The 27,348-nt window shown below is 48.8% G+C and overlaps 1 protein-coding gene across 11 annotated transcripts in view; it reads left to right on the forward strand.

Annotated features, from left to right (window-relative positions):
• The window catches only part of HIPK2 (homeodomain interacting protein kinase 2), a 203,939-nt gene extending 177,244 nt beyond the window's left edge, over positions 1-26,695 (forward strand). For all 11 annotated transcript variants that reach the window (XM_086395289.1, XM_086395294.1, XM_086395296.1 and 8 more), the window contains 3 exons: positions 7,497-7,741; positions 13,396-13,556; positions 14,631-26,695. In XM_086395289.1, coding sequence (XP_086251415.1) covers positions 7,497-7,741; positions 13,396-13,556; positions 14,631-15,098 — 874 coding nt within the window. In that variant the 3' untranslated portion in view covers positions 15,099-26,695. The remainder of the gene's footprint in view (positions 1-7,496; positions 7,742-13,395; positions 13,557-14,630) is intronic.
• The last annotated feature ends 653 nt before the right edge of the window (positions 26,696-27,348 follow it).

The following is a 27,348-nucleotide window of genomic DNA, read 5'->3' on the forward strand; positions in this document are numbered from 1 at the left end:
GCATAAATCTCAGTTACAATGAATAAGCTTCAGAGATCTGCTATATAGCGTCACTGATACCATATTGTATACTTAAAATTTTAAGAAAGTAGATCTCATGTTGCATATTCTTACCACAATAAAATAAAGTTTTGAATAAACTAAGACCACACTCAGTCACAAAAAGAAAAAGGAGCAGAAGAAGAATGCTCACGCTTGGTTCCAGCCCAGCTCTGTCCCCAACCAGCTATGTGACCTTGAACATCCAAGTGACCTAAAGCACCCAACATTTTCCTGTTCTCAAAATGGAAGTTATAATTTTCTCCACCTCATAGTCTGGCTGTGAGGATTCAAGGGGATAAAACATGTAAAGGATTTTGAATAGTAGTTGTGCATTCAGTAAACATTATCTATATTCAGTAATCAATGTCATTTCACATATAGTGTTGATTATGGCATGGAAAGTTCATTGGTGGAGATGAGTTTTGACTCTGGTCTTGCAGGATGGAATTGACCGGCAAATGGAAATCAGAAGCATATTCCAGGTAGGGTCCTACAGAGAAGGGGTCGCAGAATGTGTCTGATTCTCCAGCCATGTGTTCTCCACTGGGGCTGATTTCTTTGCTTCTTAGCTCCTTGTTTCATCACTTGAAAATGATGAAAATCGTCTACTGCCATGACAACACAGTGCAGTCGTGAGCTCTGGCAGCTTTGTTCTTTATTCAGAAGTGATGTTCTGTCGAGGCCATTTAAGCAAGGATTTCTCATTCTGCTCTTGTCACTGTCTCACTTCCATTAACCAGTTTGTAATGGGATTGATAAGCTATCAATAATAATTAGACAGTGTCGTGGGATGAATCCCAGCAGAATCGACATGTAGGAGCTAAAAGAATCCGTAGTCATCGTGTCAAATGCGTGCTCATTTTTAAATTGACTCATTTAACAGCTTCCCTTTTGTTCTTTAATCTGCATAGTACATCAAGTAGAGCACAGAGATTCTAACAATAGAAGATATTAGAAACAGAGCTATCAAATTAATTCACCTCTTCCAAACCTGTCACATGTAAACCCAAAAACGTAGGTATATCAGCATCAGACTGTGTTGTACCTGTCTGCTCATCAGGCATGGGGACTTCCAGCTCCAAAAAAAGGGAGGAATCCCTGAAGAGCTCAGAGGTTTTATCCCACACTCCTGATAGCTATCAAGAAAATGACACGCAGAATTCCTCTACCCTTTTGGTGGAAAGACTCACCACTTGTTAGTTCTGAGGGGTCATCTAGATCAGCTGTCGGCTTTATAAGACTCTTGCCAGAAAGCCATCCTCTTGTGACAGGAAGCTCACTGGTTCACAAATTGGCCCACTGTATGTTCAGATAATTCCAGTTGTCAGAAAATTCTTAACTCGTATTGAGCTGAAGCTTCTCTGCAATTTCTAAACTTGAGTAAAGAATTCCAAGTATGTCCACCTTGAATTCGGTTACAGCTTGACCAGAATTAGTGGGGGTGGGGTGTGTGTGTGTTTAATTTGCCCGTTTTCTATTTGTGTGTTAGTCCCTCAGTCGTGTCTGACTCTTTGTGACCACATGAACTGTAGCCTTCCAGGCTCATCTGTCCATGGGATTCTCCAGGCAAGAATACTGGAATGGGTGGCCATTTCCTTCTCCAGTGGATCTTCCTGACCAGGGATCAAACCCATGTCTCCTGCATTGGAGGCAGATTCTTCACCGTCCGAGCCACCGCAGAAGCCCTATTTAATGAACTACTCAGAACCTAAGGAGGATAGGTAGTCAGCAGGGATTGCCTTGGTCTGGGTCTCCATGAAAAATACACTTACTAAAAGGATTTATTTTCTCTCCAAATTAGTAAAGCAAATCCTCTTTTAAATGTCTTTAATAATAAATATTCAGGGGACCACAACTGGCTCCTTTAATGCCACTCTCCCTAACAGTTTCATAGCAGGTTAGAGCTGGAGGGACATCCAGGGTCACCCCAGTATATCCAGGCCACTGCCCAAGGTCACACCGATGACATGGACAGCCGCGCCAGGCCCAGAGCGCCAGCTCTGAGGACACATTTGGCAACAGCCAGCCTCTGTCCTTCACGTGGGGTCCACCACCCACAGTCTGCGAACCTGCAGCAGAACGTTTCTGCGTTCAGTGAGGTGACCAGATGAGTCACTGTGTGTGTGTCATTTAATCAGGCGGAACTGGCTGTGACCGAGGCTGAGAGTGAAGGGCGGGGCAGGCAAGCCGCACGCTCTCAGTCTCCCAGCGCTGACCCTGGTCCTGGGAGCATTTTGTGATGGTGCCAGGAGTTGGGGGTTAGAGCTGGGGGCGTTTCCTGTAATAACATCTTATTACACTACAGACTGCTCCCAGGCCCGCCCCACCCCCCCACAGAGAGCAGCTGTAGCTTCTCTCACCAGTTCCTTTTTTTTTGTAAGGCAGCTCTCCTTCCTCCCAGTGTGTTGTGGGTTAGTCACTCAGTCGTGTCCAACTCTTTGCCTCCCCCTGGACTGTAGCCCATCAGGCTCTTCTGTCCATGGCTTTTCCAGGCAAGAATACTGGAGTGGGTTGCCATTGCCTCCTCCAGGGGATCTTTCCAACCCAGGGATCGAACCCAAGTCTCCTGTTTCTCTTGCGTTGCAGGCGGATTCTTTACTGCTGAGCCATCAGGAAAGCCCCAGTGCTCCATCCCATTTCCACAGCTTTCCAGAACTCTTGTTGCTCTCAGATTTCTTGTCCCTGCTGTGCAGGCTTGGGGATCTTTCCCCGGTGCCCCACTTTCTAGTTCTGCCACATCTGAGTCATTCATCCCCACCTACCCTGTGAGTCCCATTTGCTTTCTTGTCCCTGAATAAGCATATGGACTTTAAAACTTGAGATATAATTTGAGTACCGTAGAGTTCACCCATTTAAAGTATACAATTAAGTGGTTCGGGGCCTATTACATTATTTTTTTTTTTCAGTTGTGGCACTCAGATTCAGTTCAGTGTCTCAGTTGTGGCCAACTCTTTGCAACCCCATGAACTGCAGCACGCCAGGCCTCCCTGTCCATCACCAACTCCCAGAGTTTACCCAGACTCACGTCACGTCCATTGAGTCGGTGATGCCATCCAACCATCTCATCCTCTGTTGTCCCCTTCTCCTCCTGCCCTCAATCTTCCCCAGCATCGGAGTCTTTTCAAATGAGTCAGCTCTTCGCATCAGGTGCCCAAAGGATTGGCATTTCAGCTTCAACATCAGTCCTTCCAATGAACACCCAGGACTGATCTCCTTTAGGATGGACTGGTTGGATCTCCTTGCAGTCCAAGGACTCTCCAACACCACAGTTCAAAAGCATCAATTCTTTGGCGCTCAGCTTTCTTTATAGTCCAACTCTCACGTCCATACATGACTATTGGAATAACCATAGCCTTGACTAGACGGACCTTTGTTGACAAAGTATGTCCCTGCTTTTTAATATGCTATCTAGGTTGGTCATAACTTTCCTTCCAAGGAGTAAATGTCTTTTCATTTCATGGCTGCAATCACTATCTGCAGTGATTTTGGAGCCCCAGAAAATAAAGTCTGCCACTGTTTCCCCATCTATTTGCCATGAAGTGATAGGACCAGATCCCATGATCTTAGTTTTCTGAATGTTGAGCCTTAAGCCAACTTTTTCACTCTCCTCTTTCACCTTCATCAAGAGGCTCTTTAGTTCCTCTTCACCTTCTGCCATAAGGGTGGTGTCATCTGCATATCTGAGGTTATTGATATTTCTCCCAGCAATCTTGATTCCAGCTTGTGCTTCATCCAGCCCATTGTTTCTCATGATGTACTCTACATAAGTTAAATAAGCCGAGTGACAGTATATAGCCTTGACGTACTCCTTTTCCTATTTGGAAACAGTCTGTTTTTCCATGTCCAGTTCTAACTGTTCCTTCCTGACCTGCATACAGGTTTCTCAAGAGGCGGGTCAGCTGGTCTGGTATTCCCATCTCTCTGTACATACGTAATAAAGTGTGCCACTTGAACCATTGTTAAGTGTACAGTTCAGTGACACTGAATACGTTCATGTGTGCAGCCGTCACCACTATTTCCAAAACTTTTCCATCCCCTCAAACAGAAACTTTGTACCATTAAGCAGCAACTCCCCAAACTCCTCTCCCCACCCCCCAGCCCCTGGTACCCAACCTCTAATTTACATTCTGTCTCTATTAATTTGCCTATTCTAGGAATCTCGTATAAGTGGAATCACACAATATCTGTCCTTTTGTGTCTGGCTTATTTCACTTAGCATAACATTTCCAAGATTCATCCATATTGTAGCATGTATCAGAACTTTATTCGTTTTTATGGCTGAATACTATTCTGTTGATCAGCCGATGGGCACTGAGGTTATTTCCACCTTTTGGCTATGGTGAATACTACAGCAGTGAACATTAGCATACAAGTGTCTGTTTTGGCTTTCAATTCCGTTTTGTACTTACCTAGACCAGAATCACTGGGTCATACAGTAACTGTTTACCTCAAACTGTGTTTGAGCAACAAGCATGTGGGCCTTTTGCATTTCAGCTGTTACAAGTAGAAAGTGTAGTTCTTTATCCCCTGGAGGAGGAAATGGCAACGCACTCCAATATTCTTGACAGGATAATCCCATGGACAGAGGAGCCTGGTAGGTTACAGTCCACTGGAGTTGCAGAGTCGGACGTGACTGAGCGACTGAGCACACATGCACGTAGTTTTTCTTAATTAAGATATATCCATTTTATCAGTTAGAATGAAGAACTATAAGTGTATGCAATCAATTCATTCCTTGCCTTCTTCTGAGTTCTTAATTATCATCTGCACAGCTCACTTGACAGTTCATCATGGAAGCCTTTATGACATCCTTTCTCTTTAACTGATTATTTTAAAACTTCTAGTGTGTAACTTGTCATGTTTTTATACAATCCTTCACTGAGATTTTAATCAGCTCCTAGGGCGGAGACACATATTATATTTCTTTATACTGAAATTCCCTGTACCACCTAGCATAGATTGCCAAGGATTCTAACTGATGAGTTTTAACTTCTTTCCTATCAGTCTTCTGGTTTATTCCTAGACTGGAAACTTTTCCAGCAAGTCTGTTACCTTCATAGAACTCACTTTGCCTAGAGAGATTTTTTGCCTGCAAACCTGTTTCCACATGTTAAATGAGGTAACACTAATAATGGAAGCTAGTTTTCATAGAATACTTACTCTGTGTTGTGTACCATTCAAAATACTTCGTGTATTTTCTCATTTGATTCTCAGAACAAGCCTGTGATGTAGGTACTATTATTATCTACACCTTACTGGTAAGGAGATTGACTCTCTTGGAGGTTGAACAGTCGCCCAAGGCCACCAGCACTTGCTGAAGTTAGACATCTGTCTTCCGGGCCTGTGTCCTTACCCACAGATGCAGAGAGGGACCCTTCCACCCTGATCCGGGGGGGACAGAAGGTACAGCCCCAGGAGGAATTATCCAGCCCAGATGTCAGCAGTGCAGGCTTCGGGGAGCAAGGCATCAGGCCTCCTGTGGACTCACTCCCAGCCCCTCAGCCTTTTGTAGACCAGCAGACCTGGGGCTCCAGTTTCTCATTTCTCCACTGCCCTCAGGTGGGGCAGAGATCAATCTTGGAATCTGGCTGTCACTGGCTGTGTGACCTTGGGCAAGACACCTGGGTTGGGAGGTGGCAGTATTGTGGCTCCATTAGGCGCTCTATAAATACCGGCTTCTTAGCCAAGTGGTTGGACACTGACCATCTTACTTAGGCAATCGATATTTCTTAAAAATAGATGATCAATATACAAAAATAGATGTGATCCATTTTTACACCTTTCACAATAAGCAAGCAATTCCGTATCTGTCATCCCACCAGCCTCTCACTGAGCTGCGAGGCAGACAGAATTGGTTCCCAAAGTGACAAACATAAATATCTCAGGAAAAAAGAAACGTGCTGGCCAAGAGCCAGGCAAAGTGTGTTCCTCCCCATCAGTGTATGAAGTCTCGGTTCTAGAACGAAGACCAAGGGTTCAGAGCAGCGCCCTCACAGGCATCTTTTACCGCCCCCCCACCCTCGGCCCGGCAGTGGAGAAGCTGTAGGAAGGTTGGGACTTCCCTGAGATGGGGACCTGGGGGTCTTAGGTGGCCTGCACGGCAAAGCCATCGCCCCTCCCGTCCTCAGAGCCGAGAGGTGGCTGATGCTCTGGGGTCCAGCTCCAATTCCTCAGCTGTGTGCGGGATTAGCAGGGTCAGCACCTCGCTCTCCCATCCCTCTCACTGCATCGCAGCCCCTCTTGGATGTCTTATCCTCCCTTGCCTAAATTGGCGGGGTCTCCCAGGCCCCAAGCCTAATAAAGCTTATGCTCTTCCTTCCCAGGGGTGTTTTTCTTCCACACCACAGCCTCGCGTTGCTGGGGTCTGGCTGGGTGCTCCGTGTGCTTTTCTGTCCCTCCCTGGTGGCTCAGAGGGCACTTGTGTGAATTGGAATATCTCCTGCCTTATCAGTAAACAAGAATGTCACAGCCATCCGAGATTTCAGGCCTCCAAATGTAATGTCAAATGGAGTATTTTCTGCCATAGTAAACAGGGATGTCACAACCTAGCTATTTTTCCTTAATTAACACTTTTGATGTTCAGACTACTTGCCCCTTGCTACAAACTTCTATATAACCTGATTCCTCCCGCTACCTCCTCGGAACAGTTATCTCAGGATCACTTGAGATGCTGTCTCTCGGACTCCCAAGTCCTAGGTGGATGTTGTCTAGTCGCTCATTTGTGTCTGACTCTTTGCAACCCCATGGACTGCAGCACGCCAGGCTTCCCTGTCCCTCACTATCTCCCAGAGTTTGCTCAAACTCATGTCCATTGAGTCAGTGATGCCAGCCAACCATCTCATCTCTACCATCCCCTTCTCTTCTTGCCCTCAATCTTTCCCAGCATCAGGGTCTTTACCAGTGAGTTGGCTCTTCATATCAGGTGGTCAAAGGATTGGAGCTTCAGCTTCAGCATCAGTCCTTCCAGTAAATATTCAGGGTTGATTTCCTTTAGGATTGAATGGTTTGATCGCCAAGTGGTCCAAAGGACTAGGAATTCCCACCAAACAAAAGATAACTCTCAATTTCAAGAGAGTTGTGCCTGTTTTTTTAGTGGACAGCTGCCACACAGCTCTGGGCTGCCAGTGCTTCCCCGGCAGGTCTGCTGAGCCCTGATGAATGGGGGAGAGCCCAGGCCTGCCCGGAAGGTTCACCCCATTTCCAGAAGCTTCTGTGGGCCCCACTCCAGCCTCTTCTCTTGTCCTCGCATCATCCTCACCCCCACCCCCAACCCCGCCGGTGAGACTGGTGACACCTGGGTTTCCCCATCAGGGTTCTCAAGAGCAGAAGTCACATTCCCACCCTCTCTCCTGCTCTGCCTGCCCCTGCCTGCAGCAAGTGCAGCTCTGCCCGGCCGGTCAGGTGTCTCACCACACAGCTTCTCATGGTCCTTGTTTCTCTCTTTGCATTTCCAGCACTGTCTCCAAGCAGAGAAAAAACGTCATCAGCTGTGTCACGGTCCACGACTCTCCCTACTCCGACTCCTCCAGCAACACCAGCCCCTACTCCGTGCAGCACCGCGCCGGGCACACCACCACCACCTTCGACACCAAGGGGAGCCTGGAGCCACACTGCACGGGGAACCCCCGGACCATCATCGTGCCCCCCCTGAAAACCCAGGCCAGCGAGGTGCTGGTGGAGTGTGACAGCTTGGGGCCAGGTAATTCGGGGCGGAGCTGCCAGGAGCATCTCTCTCGAGGCTGGTTTTCTGCTTCCTGTGGCTCGCAATCTTGTTACAGGAGCACTTAATAAGCCCTGGGTCGGGGGAGTGTGTGGTTAATAGATCTTTACCAAGGATCCTGTTTGAGAAGGTTCCTTGTTGTCAGCCAAGGCGGCCAGAGATGACCTCATATCTGTCACAAAAAGTCCTCCCTGTGATGACGGCTGCCTCATTTCTAAACTATCTCACGGATGGGTGGACAGATGGGTGGATGGATGGATGGATGGATGGGTGGGGAGTTTGCAAAGAGTTTGTCGCCTGAGTGGGAACAAGCCTGGTCAGCCCTCAATGTTTCCTACTGAGGGTGGCTTTCTTTGCTCTCAAGGGACCATTCTCAGGAACCATATGTTCTGGAATTATTCCATTTGGGCACTTCTTAGGTTTCTCACACCTGGTGGCAGTGCAAACATTCAGGAGAGTGAGAAGGGAGCCTTTCTTTTGTAAGAGGGGTGAATGTGAGAGAGAAGGCGGCTAAGGGAACCAGTGGGTCCTAGGGCCAGTGCACCCATTTAGGAAAAGATACATCTGAAAGTTAAGAATCTGGGCATTGACCCCTCAAACCTCTCCTTGCCTCACACCCTTAAGTCCTCAGGTCACCTGCATGTAGCCCATTTATAAAGATTACAGCCTTAAATGCACACATCTTGGTGTGTGCTCTCCTGCTTAATTAACAGTGAAGGTGTCAAGACTATGTTGTTGAAAACCTTAAGACCAGCAAAAAGAGAATGACATACTGTTTTTCATCTGTAATCCAAAATCCAAAAAGCTCTGAAAACCAGATTTTAAGTTCATAGCAAACTCGGCTGGTAAACCCAGACCTGAACTAACCAGAGGCTGTTTGCAAGTCCCTTTGTCATATTCCTGTTTGTGTCATAGTCATATCTGTGCCAGTTAGTGAAATGTCCCGTATTTTATAACAGAAATATTCACTTCTTTTTATTATGTGGTTAGTGCCCAAGGCTCCTTTGGGGGTAACCTAAAATGTTGAATATGTATCAAATTCCCTTCTAAAATCTGAAAGTCTTTATTTCATAAGTGTCTGACCCTAGGGTTTTCCAATCGGAGATTGTCGATCTACAGAATGAGATGAGCGTTGTAAATTGAGGATGCCCGTGTTCCAGGACCTCTCAGAGGAACTCCGTAGCAGTAACGGCCCCTGTACAATTCAGGACAGTGTCTGTAAGAATTGGCTCAGAACAGACCTTACCCAGGTCCTCTGGCAATTCATAAAGGCAGGGGTGGGGGTGCACAAGTAACTGATGCTGAAATTCCCTTGGCCGTTTAAACACAGAGGAGGATGCATGAGACAGTGACCATATCATCGAAGGTTAGGCATCTTCCAACTCAGAGCTTTGTCGGTCTTGGTGCTGGCAAAATTGGGAGTTACTGAAACGTTAAGGTGAGGTGGTCCGATCCCTAGTTGAAACAGGTGAGGAAACCGAAGGCCAGCTTTGCCCCGCCTAACACAGCAGTTTTCTGTTAGGACCCAGAACAACAGCGAGGTGGACAGAGGCGGCTTTGTGGAGCCCACCGGTCACCTCTTTCACATTCCACTGCCCATTTCCACCATCAGCTGTCACGCTGTGGGCCGCCCATGGTGGTTTTGAGGACTCACCCCACTACATTTCCACAGAGATTGTTAGAGCTGAAGGGATGAGAATCTCTCAGGGATACTTTGGACCAAAAAAAAAAAAAAAAGGAAGTTATTCTCAGAATTCTCAGAAAGGCTGCTGGTTCTAAAGCACCTCATGCTGCTGTCTCTGGGGAAGCCCGTGGTGTGATTTCCTGATGTAAAGAGAGATATACGTTCCCCTGTGAGGACCTGCCTTCCTAGTGACAGCAGGAGGCAGGAAGGAGCTTCATTCTGGTCCCTGTCAGCCCACCAGCCTGTGGTGTCTGTCAACACTGACACCCACCATTAGCAGCACAACCCTCCTAGCTCAGCTCAGAAGAATCAGGAGAGCAGCCTTCCTCGGCCTCCTGGGGCCCATTTGGCCCCATTATGGACCTTTGCAGGGGTCCCGGGCTTCCCTGAGCCCTCTCAGGTCAAGACAAAAGGCCGTGCAGCCAACAGTCCATTTTCTTTCATTCTTGTTTTGGTCCATTTTCTCTCAGTGCTCATACCCTCTGTGGGTCCCAGTTCAGAAAGGATCCCTGAGAATGTCTCACGTAGCCTCCTCAGATCTCTTGGGGTAGTTAAGGTTCTTCTGGACGGCAACAGAATGAACTCTGCACTGTTATAAGGAAAATGCAGGACTAGGGTCAACCACCAAGTCCCGGATGGGACAGAACTCCTTGATCTGAGCCACTGGAGGCCCAACGCCTGCTTTCTGGGCACTGCGTCACCCTGACCCAGTGACCCCCAGGCTCCCAGTTTCCCTGCCCCAGGAGACAGGACTTGATGGTCCCAAGTTGGGGCAGACATCTGTTGTTTGCGCATCAGCCTTAGCCAAGGAACAGGGCTCAATAATAAAGACATCAACCATAGCTAACACTGTTAAGAGCTGAACACGTGCCAGATACTAAGCATTCTACGTCCTTTAACTCAGGTAGTCCTCACAGCAACCCTAATGTAGTTTCCATTACTTTCCCAGTTTTCCACATAGGAATATAGACGCACAGAGAGGTTAACTCACTACGGCCATGCAGGAGGCCCTCCAGGGTTCATGTGGCATCTAAAGCACTCTGCTACCGGCCTTGTGCAGACAGGGCCACCAGGGGCCACCCGTGAACCCAGGCCTGTTCCCGAGCAGTGGATCTTTGAGAGCAGCTAGGAAAGATGGAGGGCAAGAGAAGAAGGGGACAACAGAGAATGAGATGGTTGGATGGCATCTCTGACTCAATGGCATGAGTTTGAGCAAACTCCAGGAGATGGTGAAGGACAGGGAAGCCTGGCATGCGGCAGTCCATGGGGTCACAAAGAGTCGGACACGACTTAGGGACTGAATAACAAGGCTTAGGTAGAGAGCTCTGTACATCCTTCCAGCTCCAAAATATGCCCCAAGAACTTGACCCTCAGCACTTGCCTTCTCCACTCCGAGGTCACTTCATTTCTCTCCGCAGGAGGAAATTCCTAGTCTCTTGGTCCCTTTCAAGACCCTCTTCCCTCATTCTGGGGTCCCCTACTCTGGTGACTTGACAAGCTCTGACCCAGCCCCCCACCCCTGTCCCTGTGATGATGGTGGCCTGGCCCTGTCACATCCATTTCATCTGAAGCTCTCTAACTTACAGGCTCAAGCTATGGGTCCCTTGCACTTAAGAGTTTCTCCCTCAAGTATAATTACTACAAAGTACCCAGAGCATTGACACAGGAGCAGAGAGGTGCCATCCCCAGCTGGGCCCAGGAAGCTTGCACAGCTGGTGATCCACAAGGCAGGGAGGAACTGAATACCAGTACAGCAGCCCTATGGCTGAGCGATGGAGACTGAAGTTGTCCTGAAGTTGCCAACATCTGCAGCTTTCCGTCCTTCACCCTACAATGGGTCCCCTGAACCCCTCCCTCCACCCCCACCCCCAGGTTTTGGAGGACCTTTGAGAGTCTAAGTTTGGCCTGAGCACAGACCCTGATTCCATGATGCAGGTCAGCTGTGTCCACCAGGGCCAGGCTGGCTCCTGCTCTCCTGGAATCTTACGAAGAATACAAATTCCTGGGCATCTCATGCTTCACTGGGTAGGATGGGAGGGCCACTGGGCACCGATGCACAGTTGAATTTGGGGTCTCTGCTAGGACCCGCCCCTTCCCAGGGAGGTAGCTCTCCTTTTACTGGGGCAGGGAGGTTGGGGGGAGTGGCTGTTGCCTCCGGGTAGGAGGCTCCTCTCACCCTCAGTGTGCTCCCCAGTCTCCTGCTCCCAGGTTCCTGATTGGCCTTCACTCTCCAGCTTTGTCTCCATCAACAGTTAATCAGCATTCTCTCTTGCTGGCCCCAGCCTCAGGCATCTCCTCATCATGACTTTGATCTCATCACCCTGGGATTTGTAATAGAATTGATCCAACCCAGTTATGTCAAGTGTGCTTTATTAATTGTTAGCATCCCTACTCCCTAAAACAGCCAGAGAGTGCAGAGAATGCTCAGTCACTCAGTTGTATCCGATTCTTTGCGATCCTACGGACTGCAGCAAGCCAGGCTTCTCTGTCCATGGGATTCTCTAGGCAAGAGTGGGTTGCCATGCCGTCCTCCAGGGGATTTTCCAGACCCAGGAATCGAACCCGCATCTTTTGTGTCTCCTGCATTCACATGCGGATTCTTTACCACTAGCGCCACCTGGGAATGACCAGATGTGCTCTTTTTACACTCACAGTCCCGGGGTGCCTGATTGAGACTGTCTGTATTAGGCTTTTGTGTTTCCCAAAGATGCTCATCCCCAATAAATCTTCCAAATTCTCACAACTGACAGCACGAGAAATAGCCCTGCCTTCTGAGGTCCTGGGTTCGTCTTGCCGCTTCTCCTTTTACTGGGGTCTTCTCTTAAAGTCCCTACTCTGGGAGGCTCCTTCAAACATGGATGGTTTTAGGGTTGGGGAGTCTGCTGAGGACATTGCAGGTTTTGGCAAGTGTCCGGACTCCCTGTGCTGAAGGCCTCTTGGCATTCACTGTGGATCACTTCCTCTTCATCTAGACAAAGCTTCAGGACAGGAATACCTGATGTCAGGAGAGACACTGAGAGGTAGGCGAGCGGTCACTCTCAATTCCATATGTCCTGTGTCCGTGCATGCGGTTCTGACTTTGCCCCCTGGAGACACAAGTCCCACTCTGCTGGGAATTTGACAGGTCACTCGGCACCAATAATGACTGAAATGGTTTCTTTAATATAAACCGCCTCCCCCTCTTCATTTTATTCTGGTTGTTCCCCCTACCCCTGGGTATATTATTATTGTTCAGTTGCTAAGTTGTGTCCGACTTTTCATGACTCCAAGGACTGCAGCACTCCAGGCTTCCTTGTCCTTCACTATCTCCTGGAGTTGGCTCAAGCTCATGCCCATTGAGTCAGTGATGCCATCCAACCATCTCATCCTCTGTTGCCCCCTTCTCCTTTTTCCCTCAATCCTTCCCGCATCAGAGTCTTTCCCAGTGAGTCGGCTCTTCACATAAGGTGACCAAAGTATTGGAGCTTCAGCATCAGTCCTTCCGATGAATATTCAGGGTTGATTTCCTCTAAGATTGACTGGCTTGGTCTCCTTGCTGTCTGAGAGACCACAGTCCCTTTTTTGAGACTCAGTTTTCTGTACTCTGCTACATCTGTCACTGTGTCTTTGCATCTTGGCAGGTGGCCCCCCACTGCACCCCTGGCTGAAACACAAGGAACCTCAGAGAGCTCTCCTTCCACCTCTTAGATGACCTTTAGGCTTTTCAGTGTCACCAGATAGTAATTCTAAAGTCCATCAGGGTTTGCTCCCAACCAGTGGAACAAGCTGCAGCCCAGGTGTCAGTCCCGAGTCAACATCATCACCGAGTCTGGGGGCAATGCGGCTGATGGGGATCGTCCAGTCTCAGGACTGTGTCCTCGGAAGACTGCTGTTGTCCCCCTAGGGCAGGGTCTTCCGGGCAGCCAAGGACCTGTGACTGACCTGTGCCCTTTTCCTCCTCCTGACACAGTCAACACCAGTCACCACTCGTCCTCCTTCAAGTCCAAGTCCTCCAGCAACGTGACCTCCACCAGCGGTCACTCTTCAGGGAGCTCGTCTGGAGCAATTGCCTACCGGCAACAGCGGCCAGGACCACACTTCCAGCAGCAACAGCCTCTCAATCTCAGCCAGGTAAGCACACATGCCACGCTCCCCTGCCCCTCTCCTCCCACCAGCTCACTGGGTGCCCTGGGGTAGCAGGAAGTGCCTTGGTGAGCTCTGGTGGTCTCCCTCTGCTGCAGGTCACCTTGGAAAAGGTGGATCCTCAATACATGGAGAGCCAGTCCAACGCAAAATGACTTGTCTAATGTTCCAAAGCCCTTAGTGATGCGGTGCCTGCTTAAAAATAGTCTGGCCCACATGTTGCCTTTTCAGCCCAGCGAAGGGTAAAACACTGGGTCTGGGCCCACTTCGGCCCAGAACCCCAGAGACAGACCTAGAGTCCAACCACGCCAGGCCTCCTGAGTCATTACAGTGAAGGAGGCCTCACACAGGGACCCCAAACCCAGGAAAAGAGCCGGTAAACTTGGGAGACAGTGGTTGATACTCAGGGGAGTATCAACCAGGCGGTGTCTCCAGGGGCAGCACTCAGCCTGTGTGTCTAGGATCACTCAGGTCTGAATTGCAAAGTGGACTCCAGCCCTGCTTCCTTAGTAGCTGGGAGGTAAGATAAGACCACGTGTGTGTTGTGACTCAGTCTCTGGCTGAGAGAAGGTGGCTTCATTTGTATGTGACTTCAGAATACGGCAACGTTTCTGAGAGCCTGCTGTTTGGGGAGCAGGACTTCACGGTGAGGCAGGAAAGTGGTCCGCACTCAGAGACAGGCCCATGTGACACTTCACAGCTGCAGGATGTCCTCGGGAGACATGCTGTCTCCTGTTGCCTCTGCAGCTGGCTCTGTCGGTGTGTCACCCGGCCCAGGAAACAGCAGGGCACCACCTTGCTTCTCGGACAGGTTGACTGATATTTTTCCCAGCATGTGAACGAGGCATCTTCTGTGATCCCTGCCGCACCGCCCTCCCCACCCTCCTCCTGACTCTCCTCCCCAGCCCTCACTTCCGCTTTCTCCCAAGTCCTCACTTCCGCCTCCTCCCCACTCCCCCCACCTTCCTCCCTCTCTGCCCGCTCCCGCCCCATGCTCTTCTGCGCATGCGTATGTCCAGTCCCCCCACCCCCCTCAACGCGGTCCTCCTGGTCCTTCTCCAGGCTCAACAGCACATTGCCGCAGACCGCGCCGGGAGCCACCGACGTCAGCAGGCCTACATCACTCCCACGATGGCCCAGGCTCCATACTCCTTTCCGCACAACAGCCCCAGCCACGGCACTGTGCACCCCCACCTGGCCGCCGCCGCCGCCGCCCACCTCCCTGCCCAGCCCCACCTCTACACCTACACAGCACCCGCGGCCCTGGGCTCCACGGGCACCGTGGCCCATCTGGTGGCCTCCCAAGGCTCGGCGCGTCACACCGTGCAGCACACTGCCTACCCGGCCAGCATCGTCCACCAGGTCCCCGTGAGCATGGGCCCCCGGGTCCTGCCCTCACCCACCATACACCCAAGTCAGTATCCAGCCCAGTTTGCCCACCAGACCTACATCAGCGCCTCTCCAGCCTCCACAGTCTACACTGGATACCCACTGAGCCCAGCCAAGGTCAACCAGTACCCTTACATATAAACACTGGAAGGGGAGGGGATGGGAGGGAGGCTGGCCAGAGGGAGAGGAGGAGGGACGGAGAGGGGATCTGGGGCTTCTGTACTGAAGATGCCGCACAGAAACAATGCAAACGGGCAGGGGTGGGGGGCAGGGGGCAGGGACGGGACACGGATGAAACTTGAACTAGGAAGTAGGAGGACTGAGAGCGGAGGAGAGAACATTTTGAAAAGGAAGGGATTTAAGGAGGGGAGAAAATTATGCTTTTTATTTTAAAAAAGAAAAAGGAAAAAAAATTAAAAATAAAACGTCAGTAACAAAAAAAAACCACAGCTCACGAACCCGTTCGGCACCAAACTGGAAAGAAGAAGAAGAGCCACAGAAGATTCCAGAAGTAGGGGGAGGGGGGCCTCCGTTTTTGAAGAACTTTATGAACTTTGCAAAGATTATTTTCATATGGCAGCAAGTGGCGTTTAAGAATTTGCTGTCAGGGACACCTGATACGGAAATCCAATAGATTTTTAATGATTGAACGTAAGGATTAGGGATTTTTCCAGAACTCTATAAAGGGTCGGGAGCCCTCTGGAAAGGCCAGGCTGTGGCCTGAGGAGGCTGGTGTCTAGGGGTTGGCGGAGCCTAGTTCTGGTCCACTTGCCTGGACCTTTGGGGAGGGCGGGCAGGCAGCTGGGCTGAAGGAGGACCCCGGGAGAGGGTGTGTTTTTCTGAGCACTCTGGATAAATCCCTAAGCAATGATATTCCTCAAAATGTCATTAATGATGTGTGTTGCAAACTCGCTTTTTTTTTTTTTTTTTTTTTGGTCTTTTCTGAAAACGTCTCTTCTCTTTGAGTGCATCCCGCGTCTCATAGCCTAGGGCTCGCGGCGTGGCCAGCACCCTGGTAAATGTAGCAGTGTGCACCTATCTGTGCTGCTTTTCGTTCACCCCATTGATACCAATAGACTATCCTCACTGTAATTGCACAAGAAAGGCGATCTCCTGCAGGCACGTCCCCCGCGCGGTGGTCCAGGTGCGCCCTCCCGCCCCCGGGCACCGCCTCCGGCTCTCGCAGACTTGGTTTTTACATCCTTTCCTCCTAGTGCCTTAGCGACCGGGGACGCGGTTGAGGGTTTACTTCCACGGTACTCCAAGAAGCCGGCTGAGGCGAGTCTCAGCCTCTCAGCCCTTCTTCTGTGCTGTTGCAACATTTTACTCTGGTCTTTTCCTTTTCCTTTTTTTTTTTTTAATTTTAATTTTATTTTAATAAGCTGTTGTCTTTCCCCGGGCTGTTTGCTAGCAGAGGAGTGTCAGGGAACTGGCAGGGGCTAGGAGAGCCAGTGGGTCAGGAGACGGCTGCGGGAGGTGGATGGTGGTGGGTGAGGCTGACGCTGGAGATGGCTTGGCGTGGCTCTTCGCCTGGTGGACAAAGCAAGAGAGACTGACTCCCCACCCTGCACCTTCACCCAGTTCTGCCCCCAGCGGGCTAGCTCTGCCATCTGTGGGATCACAGATCCCATCTCAGTTTCAGGAATGTTGGCTTTGCTTCTGACGCAAGGAGCAAAGGAGAGGAGTGGCCTGCAGCCTCCAGGCCGGGCACTGGCTTCGGGTCGGTCGCCACCTGTCCGCAGGGCGGAGAGCAGGCCTGGGGGCCCGCCCCGTGTTCTCAGACCCGCCCCACACTCCACTCCACCAGCCCAGCCCATCTGGCCTCTGCTTCTACCCTCCCACCCCACCAGGCTGTGTTTTTCTCTCAACCATTTTGCCTGATCCCTTTCTCTGTAGACAACCGCCAACCGTCATTTGCTGCTAAATCTTTCCTCGCGTTACCCAGGCCTACCCCAGGCAGGCCTTCGTTTCTGGTCTTTGAGGGTTCGGGTGGGCAGAAGGCTGGAGGGACATTCACGAGGGTGAGCCGGTGATCTTGGACCGCCCTTGGGAAAACACGCCCACGGGCAGTCAAATTTCCAAGGAAGTTTGCCGTTTGCCCTCTGTGCATCGTTGATAACGTTCTGGAAATTTCCTCAGGCTTTGAACACTGGTGGGGGTGGGGGTGGAGAGGTGTCTCTATCCATAGCAAATTATTGTTACACACGAAAACGTTGGGAGGTGCTGTCTGGTCCCAGACGGGATTTTTAACTGTGGTCCTCACTGTTCGATGGTTGATGCGGAGCCCCTGACCCCAAAGCCAAGCTTCCAAGGTGCAGAGAGATCGCTCCCGGGTTCGAACAGCAGTCCGCACCCGCCTCCCTCACTTTCCTTCCCCGTCCTGCGGTATCCCTTAACGATCTACTGTGAAAGGTGTTTTTAATCTTGATATCCGACCTAATTCAGTAACGAAGCCCAGCCCTTACCTTAGCTCTTAGCTGTGAAATGTGAAATAACTCTGGAAAATATCCCCTCTCCATGCATCAATTCTACTTAAACGACAAAGAAATCGGTCCCCAGGTTGGAACCAGCTTAGTCCCGGCCTCAGCCTGGAAGGAAGGAAGGACCCCGTGTCCGCCGGGGAGCCGCCTACAGCAGGACACAATGGTGTCTTCATGGCGCCACAGTCAATGCATCTTCTATCTGGACGTGGGGAAGTGCCGCCATTCTGAGACAACCAGAAAGTGGTCCATGGGGGTGGGGGCGGGGAATGTGCCAGAGGACTCGTGAGCCCGAGCACTCACGGAGCCACGCCAGCCTGCGGACGGATCTCTGTTCTGGACTCGCGGCATCCAGAGGGCAGCAGTGCCCCGTCCAACCCTCCCCGTGCCCAGTCGCACAAGTCATGGCTGCAAACGAGCCAGCGTTTTTGCCTTATTGGGTAGCATACTGGACCCCTGGTACTGTTCACTTCCAGCGCTTTCTAGATCTGATCTTTTAACAGGAAAAGACAACGTAGCCTTCCACTTTAATGAAAATTATTTTGTCTACTTAAGTTGGAAGTTACTTTCACCTGACATTTTCTTTCCTTTCCTTCCTGATCAGGAAATGAAAGTTTCATGCTGCTCATAAAGATAATATTATTGTACTAATTATTTTGGTTATTAACCTTTGTAATTATTATCCTAATCATCATTTTGATATTTTAGTTGGGGGTTTAAAGTGCACATTTATTCCAAGTTATCTTTGTGTTTTCTCTTTAATATTTAAATTTATTTTATTGTATCTGTGAGTATCTGAGTAGACAGGAGGGACATCCAGATGTCCAGTTTTGTCAGACCAAAAAGAAAAGAAAAGAAGGAAGGATTCAGGAATCAGGAAAAAGCTGTCAAGAATGATCCACCAGAGAACAAAAGTCTGAAGAAGAATCAAAGCCTTTATCTCTGTGTAAGCCAACTTGGGCTCTGGACAGCATGGTTCGTGGTCACCATCAAGACTAGATTTTTCTAGACTCTCAGTGGCCTGGGAAGAGATCTGAGGAGGCTCCTTGGAGGCTGAACCCTCAGCATGGTCCTCTCCAACCTTCCCTGTGCTTCTGAAATCTGCTAAATAGACCCTGGGCCTGCCTCGCATCTGATACTGACCTGTCAAGGAAAAAAAAAAAAAGCCCTCTGCCCAGAGCTGACCCAGCCCCCTCCCTAAAAGTCCCCCCTTTTCCCATCAGCCCACCAGAAGTGTGGCTTATACCCTTCAGTGTATAGATAATGTTGCCTCCTAGAAGCCATTGAAGGTAACGAGCTGATGGAAGGTGCTTAGGCAGGTGGTACCTTCCCCTGGGAGATGTCAGCCTCCCTGCCCCTCACAAACCACACTGCCCACTTCTTCAGTCCCTGCCCCCACCCAGTACATCTCTGCACACAATTCTAGGGACAAACTGTGGAGCCAAAAAAATAATAAATAGGGATAGTAGGAGGCCAGAAGAGCACTGACCGTGTCCGGCAGGTCCTCGGACAGTGTGAGCTGCTGCCCCCATGAACTCGTTGGCCAGTGGAGGGGCACAGTGGGGCCTTACAGCAATGCCCACTGGGCTCTGACTGTGCCCTTTAGGCCACCATGCTGGGTGCCATGGGCTTTCTAAATCAGCTTGAGGTGCCCACACACCGCCCACCAAACCCAGAAACTACCAGGCCCCAGGTGGGTGAAATAAGGCCTGGAATGACGGGCTTCACTGAGGCTAATGAAGGGAGACGCCAGGCCATGCCCAGCCCCCCACCACTCAGCGAACATTAGTATCCTCCCCGCATCCCCGCCTGCCTTTTTCTTCCAACCCAAGCACAGAGCTGTGGGTCTGAAGCCCTCGGAGAAGGCCCTAGTGGGAGAGATGAGCCCCTCTGTGGGTTCCTCAGCAGCTGCTTGAACTCCCACCCCATCCTCCAACCCTGAGTCGCCCTGGCAGATAGGCTGAATAAAGGCTGCCCATCCCCAGGACCCAGCTCCCAAGTGGAGAGATGCCAACCTAGTCTTCATGTAGACCACAAATACCCTAGAACATCATCTGCTCTGGAATTGGCTCCATCCTCCTTTACTGAAGCAACATGGTCACGGCTCAGAGGGGCAGGCTAAAAAAGACAGGTCAAGGGGAGCCTCGTAACCGGAGCCCTGGGAACCGCAGGTTGATTTGCTTCTGCTCGTGTCGTCTCGCGGGCGCCTCGGGTATTTGCACCGCCATCTCTGTGCTTAGTGCCTCCTTTCATGATGTTTTGGCTGTTTCCAAGGGAAGGGTGAGCAGGCCGATGGGTGGGAGGGTCTGAGGCTTGGTGCCAATTAATACTGTGACGTGGAGCATGTGGTTGGTCGAATTCAGAGGGAAAGGAAGGGTTGGTTGTCTCCTGGACTGTCTTTGCATTCTGGCCTTACTGGTGGTGAGTGGCTGGTGGGCTGTGGGAGCTGGAAGACGTTACCCGCCCAGACACCAGATTGTGGGATGTAAGGAAGGCAAGGAAAGATCAGCCCAGCTGCTGACAGGCAGATTTCCCTCGACCGGATCTCTGGAATTGCAAACACTCATTTTTGAACAAGCTCGTGGTGGAGGATTTGGGTTGTGTGAGTGTGTGTGAGTGAGTGGAGCAGACTTTCTTGGAAACTGGAAGAAGGAGATGAGGAGGCTTAAGGAAATATTGCTGATGGGCTGTGGTTGATGAAACATGGTGGGCTGACCGGCCGGCCCCAGCTCTCGTCCTGGGTTCTCTGGTGCTGGGGGTGGGGTGGGATGTGGGGCTCTCCATGGCCTGTTCAGTAGCTGCGGGGACAGAACAGAAGAGAAAAACGAGGTGCCCTCGAGCAGCAGAGAGGCCAGGGCTCCTTCTGTGGGTCGCAGACCTTGCCCAGCACTGCTCAACACCAGCCCAAGCGATTCTGCCATGAAATATTCCAGCCCCAGGGACCCAACTTGCTTCTCGCCCCTTCTCTGTGTTTTCTTTCTGGTGTGTCTTAGAGATTTCAGATGGGGAAGGCTCAGAGTTGAGCAAGCTAGAGCTGTCCTAACCAAATTGGAAAGGAAAGTGAAAGTGTTCCTTTCTTTAGCCAAAGACCCTCTCCTCAAAGACACCCCCAGATGTGGACAGAATGGCATTCCTCTGTCCTTCCTCTCCCGGCAATAATGACTCTGTCAGTGATGCAATCCCGTTTATATCCTCTTGCCTGACTTGTTTTGGGTTTTTTGTTTTTGACTTTATTTTAAAACTGTGCTCATCTTGTAAGTGGAGTGGAGGTTTATAACCCCCAAATGCTGCTGCTGTCAGGAAACTGGAAGTACTGCATGGATCTGTGGGTGGAACTCACCTTGAGTTACCTCGGGTATCTGCCGGAGCAGACCAGCCAGGAGGTGCGGCTCTATCTGGGTCAGGTGCACGCCAGGACCGGGCTCAGGGGGGTCAGTATTTTTCCACTTCGATGCCTTAGGACTCTCACTTCTGAGTTCCACAGACGGGACTCAGTGGAGAGATGGAGATGGCGAACTGATATTTAAAGGCAGTAGAAACCCCTTGAAGGCTTTTGGCACCCTCACTCACTTGAGCAACCCAACCTAGGAGAAGTTTTTCCCATCCTTCTGGCAGCTCCCAAAAGTCCAAGAGAGCCAGCTCTGAGCCAGTTCTTCATTTGAGACTCAGTGAGAATCTGCAGAGAAGTGACCCTTCTGTGGGGCATGCTTGCTCAGGGTACCTCTGCCAGAAGGGAGCTTCCTGACGCCCCAGCTTGAGTCCCAGGAGCCTCTGCGAGCCCCTAATTGCACTCTCATTGCATTAGAATTTCACGTTGACTGTCTCTTTGTTAAAACTTGCCATGTCCTTCGAGTAGGAGCCAACATTTGTTGAATGCTTTCAATACACCAGGCTCATCCCAAGCCCTTAGTGAGCACGGCCTCCCGGTACCCTCAGACCCACCCCTATTCACAACACCCCTCTCCTCCATTTACAGAGGAGGAAGTTGATGAGACAGTCGACTCTCTGAGAAAGTAGGCTGTGTTAAGGAAAGGAAATACAAGGATTGGGGGTGGCCCCAAATCCCCGAGCTTCTAGTGAAATTTTGTGTTCTTGAGACCTTTACTAACAGAATTTGTTTCCCTTGTTAAATAATCATCAGTGAGTGGCCTCGTGTTTCTGGTGATCCATCTATGATGCTCCCATTGACTGTGTGCCAGACACTGTGCTGGAAGTCGCTCCTGTTTATCCCGTTTCATTTCGTCTTCATAACAGCCCTATGAAATCGGCAGTACTAGTCCCTTTACAGATGAGGCAGATGGCTTGGTGAACTGGTAACCAGCCCAGGGTCACACAAGCCAGTAGGGAAGGCCGGCCGTGACCTGGGTCTGCCCAGCTCACAGACGCTGGCCTCAGCTGTCTCCTGGGAGTGTGTGCGAAGAAGGGCCTCACAGGAGCGTTGCCCCGCACCACCCCTGCCCTGTGCGAAGAGCTCAGCAGAAGGTCTGTATGTAGAGGGAGTCCTGAATCTGATCCAGGCAGCAAGGGCAGAATTAGTTTGACTTTTAGAGAAAATCTTAGGGGAGTTTCTTTTGATTAATCATAGTAGGGTTCATTTTCTATTCCTTTTCAGTGCACCAACTAGCTTTAGCAGTGCTGCTGCTGCGACAAACTCTTATAAGAGTGAAGAAAAAAAAAAGTGTTCTTTTCTTTTAAAAAAATATTTTTTTCTTGCTTATAGTTAATTCTAGAAAGGCAATACTAAAAGTATATATTTTCTTCAAAATACTATTTTTTACTGCACTGATAAATATCATAACGACTCTGGTCTCTGTAATTAATCCACCCTTCAGCTCTGGGTAGAACCAAAGGCAGGATTCACACCAAATTTGTAAATAATCACGTGTGAGTCTGGTGTCCAGGAACTGTTTTTTCTTTGTGTTTAAAAAATTAAAAAAAAAAAAAAGGAAAAAAGAGACAAGATCAAGATGATATTTAGAAAGAGGAACAAAATTAAGTTTTATTTCAAGATAGCCTTCTCAAAGAAATGGGAAGCAACATGTTGTGCAAACTGAAGAAAAATTAGCCAACTTTCAGGATACAAGGAAGGGGAGCCTTTGGCTGAGGTGGGAGATTAACAGTAAGGTAGAAACGTGTTTCCTTTGGTTGAAAGGTGGCAAGAATTTAGCAATGCTTTAGAACTAGATTTTTCATTTTGTGGAAAACCATTACCATTTGTTACGAAATATCTCTGCAGTTGTTTGGAATGGGGTTTTCAGTTTCTTTTTTTTTTTCCTTTAAAAATTTCCTTATTGACTGGCTCCAGACATGTTTGCCTCAATTCTTAGGTAGTTTACACAAGTTCTAGAGTCTTCTAGAGCTTTAATTCCATTGGAAGCAAACCCAGCTAATCAGAATTTGAGATCCTGGTTGGTTTGAATAGGTATTCTGGAATTCTTGACAGAACACCTGAAGACTTCTTTTTTTTTTTTTTAAGAAGGTTTTAGATACGTTATCTTACACAAACTGTGACCTGATGGCAATAATTACCTCAAATGTGGGCATTCATCCTGGTTTTAGCCTTTTTTGAAATCATGTAGCCAGCTTGCTCTTGGAATTTAAAAGACTATAAATATAAACTCTGTGTGGGCTGAAAACAATGATTACTGCACATCCTGGTCGTTGTTGCTTAAGTGAACTCTGAAAATAGGTAATCTTTACAACAGAAATTAAACCAAGGGAGAGAATATTCTTTGTGTTTTCAAATGTGAGTTTCAAATGCACATGTTTAAGTATATATGTTTTTAGCTACTGTAAAATGCTGTTAGCCTTCTAAGATATCAAGAGAGTCACGTTTTAAGTGCATAAACTATAAACAATTGACTGTGGATAACTAAACATATTTCTGGCCACGTTTTATAGTTAAAGTATTTTATAGTTTACATTTAAACTGGTACTTTTTAAAGAAAATTTCTGTTTATAACTGACATCTTCGGACCCCAGCAATTGCCTCTTCAGTTGGAGGCCACATTCCCCCAAGGCAGGCGTGTTCTGCCCCTACTGTAGCACACCATGAGCATTTCCATCCGTATTGCTGGTTTCCATGGGAACTCGAGAGAATGTAAAGGGATTTCCAGGCTGAGCAGGAAGGGGTGAGTCCACAGCCTGGGCCAGGTGCGAAGATCTGCCACGTGATATGCACACTGGTGGTCAAGGCCTTCCTTTTGACATCTTGGAAGAGGCAGAGAGAATAGACATCTGGTTCATTGATTTTGTCTTGATTTGAATGTTTAATTTATTAATCGACCCACTGACTTGCAGGCACCAGGCAGTAGAAGACACTGGGATTCAGGTGGCCCCAAGGGTACAGCTGCTATTTCTGGGGCCCCAGCAATACTCTGATTGGTGTTTTGCAGGGGAGAGTCATACACCCCCGTGCCTATATTTACTGGTTGAGTTTTCCATATATCTGCTGTCATTTAATTCCTTTTGTCCTTTAAAACAAAGTGTAAAAGGATATGTTTACTTTTTACTCTTTATCAAACTTCTGTTTGAAGCCTAGGTCATTAGGAGGTGGGATCTAGATTTTTTTTTTTTTTTTTTTAACAGCTCAGTGTTTTATTCAGTAAACAGAGGGTAAGTAGTACATCCTCCAGGCGTGGGGGTGGGCCGACCCCAAAGGAGAGGCCTAGACTCTTTTTTTCTAGAGATTGTAAGTGCTGCTGAGCAGGAGGAAGGGACTGGAGACTGAAGGGCAGCTAGGGGGGCAGATGATGAGATCTATCCAAGTAGAGGTCACAATTGAGAGGCCCCGTCGCCATGCAGAAGCAGCCTGGAGGGCACCAGTTGCCCTAAATGTTTTGGTTCATTTCTTCTTTTGTGCCACAACCTTAGCGCAGAGGACCTACTGTGATCCAAAGGGCATTCCTTTAGCAAATAACACCTTAAAAGCTGCAGAACACCTGGGACCAGGGAACTGGTGGTGGTTCTTAATGCACTTGCTTTTTCCTTGTGAACTCTGTTGATAGCACGTTCTTATCACAGTATTCGGTTGGAAATGTCACTGTAAAATAGTTTTTGTCTTGCCTCTCCTAATTCAACTATCACTTTCCTCTGGTTTTCTCCCGTGATTTAAATAACCAAATATATTTTATGTCATTGTCTTTGGGGCTTAATCATATTTTTAAAAAAACAGAGGAATAGAAATTAGCTTTTTTTTTTTTTTTTTAATTAAATATGCTGTATCTGAAAAAAGGGCTCTGCCTTCTCTCTCGTTTCCTTTCAGCCAGCCTCCACGCAAACCTCCCAGCACCCTTGCCCTCTTGTGTTGGGGCACTGCTCCCCCCACCACCCCCACACGTGGCCACCTTGGCTTCCGCCCTGATGTCCCCACAGCCCCATCCATGCCCAGGCACCCAGAACGCCCAGGAAGCTCTCAAGAGCCAGGAAGAAGGATCCACTTAGCCTTGCCAATGGTGGTCTTGCCTCCCTGTTAGCTATTCGCCTGCTTGGTTGAAGGGGCAATGGATTTATTTTTATTATTATTATTATTTTAATAGTTTGGCTCAGGTTATAAGGAAGAACTTGGGAAATGGAAAGTGACTTGACCATGCCCATCCTTCGTAGCTTTCTGTGACTTCTGAATGGAACCTAAAGCGTGCCCCACCCCAGTTCCCTCTCCTCCCTTCCGGCAGACTCCTGTAGACGCCTCCATGGCTCGTGGTTTCTCCCTGCCGTCTCATCGTCACTTTCTACCCTTTCACCGTTGCGTTACTGCTCCTTTAAAGCTTTCTCCCATGGCTTTTCCAGGGCACAATCATTTCTGGCCCCCAAAGCACCTCCTCATCCTCTTTGTGTGCGTTTCTTTAACCAAATGAAGTAGACCCGGAAGTCATACTTTGGGGCGGTAGGATTTCTAGTCTAGGAGAATCACTGTATAGATAATAGATGTTGATATATATGTGTGTGTATATATATATATCAAACCAAATTTTGGATAGGAAAAGTATAGCTTTATGGATGAGGAAGGAGAGGAGCTTTTGGAAGCTGGTTGGTATATCAGAGGAGCCAGGGATGACCCAGGCTGCGCCGTCGCACATGGACTGGAAAAGCAGGATGCGGGGGACCCAGGCACCACCTCGGGCTGCAGTGGAGGCCGGTGGCCCCGAAGGGTACTGCTGCTCTCTCTGGGTCCCCAGTAACAGGGCAGAGATGAGTGTTGGGGGGTGGGGGAGGGCGGTACAGCACATCAGAATGACTGGAATTTTCCATCCCGTTTTGCTTTGACCACATGTATTGAGCTGCAGCCTCTGATATTATATCCCGTTTCCAAAAATGGTATCCATTAGGATGGAAAGAGAAGGCATCTGTAGAAATGTTTACCTTTCAACTGCCCACACATCAGGACACTCTGGATAGAAAGACTCACTCCCCAGAAAGAGAGCAGGGAAGAGGAGATCCGGTGAGGCTCGGTCACCGGTCCAAGGAACGTGGCTCCTCCCCAGGGCCATCTCGCCCAGATCTCTCTCTACCAGGTCATCTCAGCTCAGTTACCCTACAGAAGCCCTGGTCTGTTGTGTTCCTTCACTGTACGGTTTCTGTAATAAAAAAAAAAAAAAGTGTTAATCCATGTTAATCTTTGTGAAAATTATTGCGTGCAACAGTATTTTCTCGTGTACCTCTTTTTCCTATGTGAATTGTCCCTCTTTTCTTTTTTTATTTATAAATGTCTACTTTTTTTAAAAAAAGACAAACCAATGTGTCGTAGGCCTATATGTAACCTATTCCTTAGTCTCATATTATAGGTATGTTATAAGAATGGATATTTTACTTGGCTTTAGAATGTTTTACAAGAAAAATAATTCTTAACTGATCCAGTCCTTGCTACTAAAATGCTTGTGTTTTTCATCATGACGTCGTGTGCTTCTAAATTAATGATCATTTTTGTTGTAGAAAAATGGAGTGAATTTATATTAGTCTTGGAAACTAATAATAGCATTGTAAATTTATGAGATGATTTTAACAGAAAAAAATTATAGAAGAATATAGTTATTTTAATTGTAATATTACTAACTGTAGGGTGAGGAAGGGGGGGGTCCCGTTGTGGTGAACTATGTTATAGCTTGTTACTCACAGTTTCTTTTTGATCATTTTTTCGGTCTCTGAGGTGAAACGAGTTATTAATTAAAATTTGTAAACTCACATATGCATATTGTATATGTGTAGAAATGTAATCACACTTTGTCTTGGAATTACATTAAACTGTTTGGAATCACTGTACACTCGCCCTGGCACGTTTATTTATTCTAGAGCCAGACCAGTTCTGAGACTGCAGAGGTTGTTAATACGAGTCACAGCTTAAGTTATTTAGCCCTCTGGAAAATATTTAATACCTCTGAACACATTCATAACCCACCACTGCATTTTAAATCTGCCAGCAGGAATGTATGTGCCTGAAGAGGGGAGGTCTTGAGGTCATGTCACTACCTGCTCCTGGGCAGCTGGACAGGGCAGCTGGACAGGGGGTCGTCTCCTCACTGCCACTGACTCAGCTCGCCGTTTCCCAGCTCCATCCCTAAGGGCTAAGGCATTGCTATCATCTGCTGTCCCAAGCACTCCCCAAAGTCATCCCAGATCTGAGTGGGAGGTCACCATCCTGTGCACCCAGGCCCACCATCTCACCAGACTTCAGTGCCAGGCAGCCCCCCACTCACCAGCACCAGGGCCCCCCCAGCACTGCCCACCAGCACTCTACCACCGTGAGAAACTCCACATCCCTCTGACTGGGTCTTCTCACCCTTCCAGCAATCTTTTCTAAAGTGGTTAAAATATACATAAAAGTTACCATCTTAACCACTTTAAAATGTACTATCAATTAGTTACATTCACAACGTTGTGCAAACCTCACCACTAGCTATTTCTAGAACTTTCAT

Source organism: Bos grunniens, chromosome 4 (genome assembly GCF_055505025.1).
Source record: "Bos grunniens cultivar Pamir isolate PY7600 chromosome 4, Bosgru_T2T1.0, whole genome shotgun sequence".
Lineage (NCBI taxonomy): Eukaryota > Metazoa > Chordata > Mammalia > Artiodactyla > Bovidae > Bos > Bos grunniens.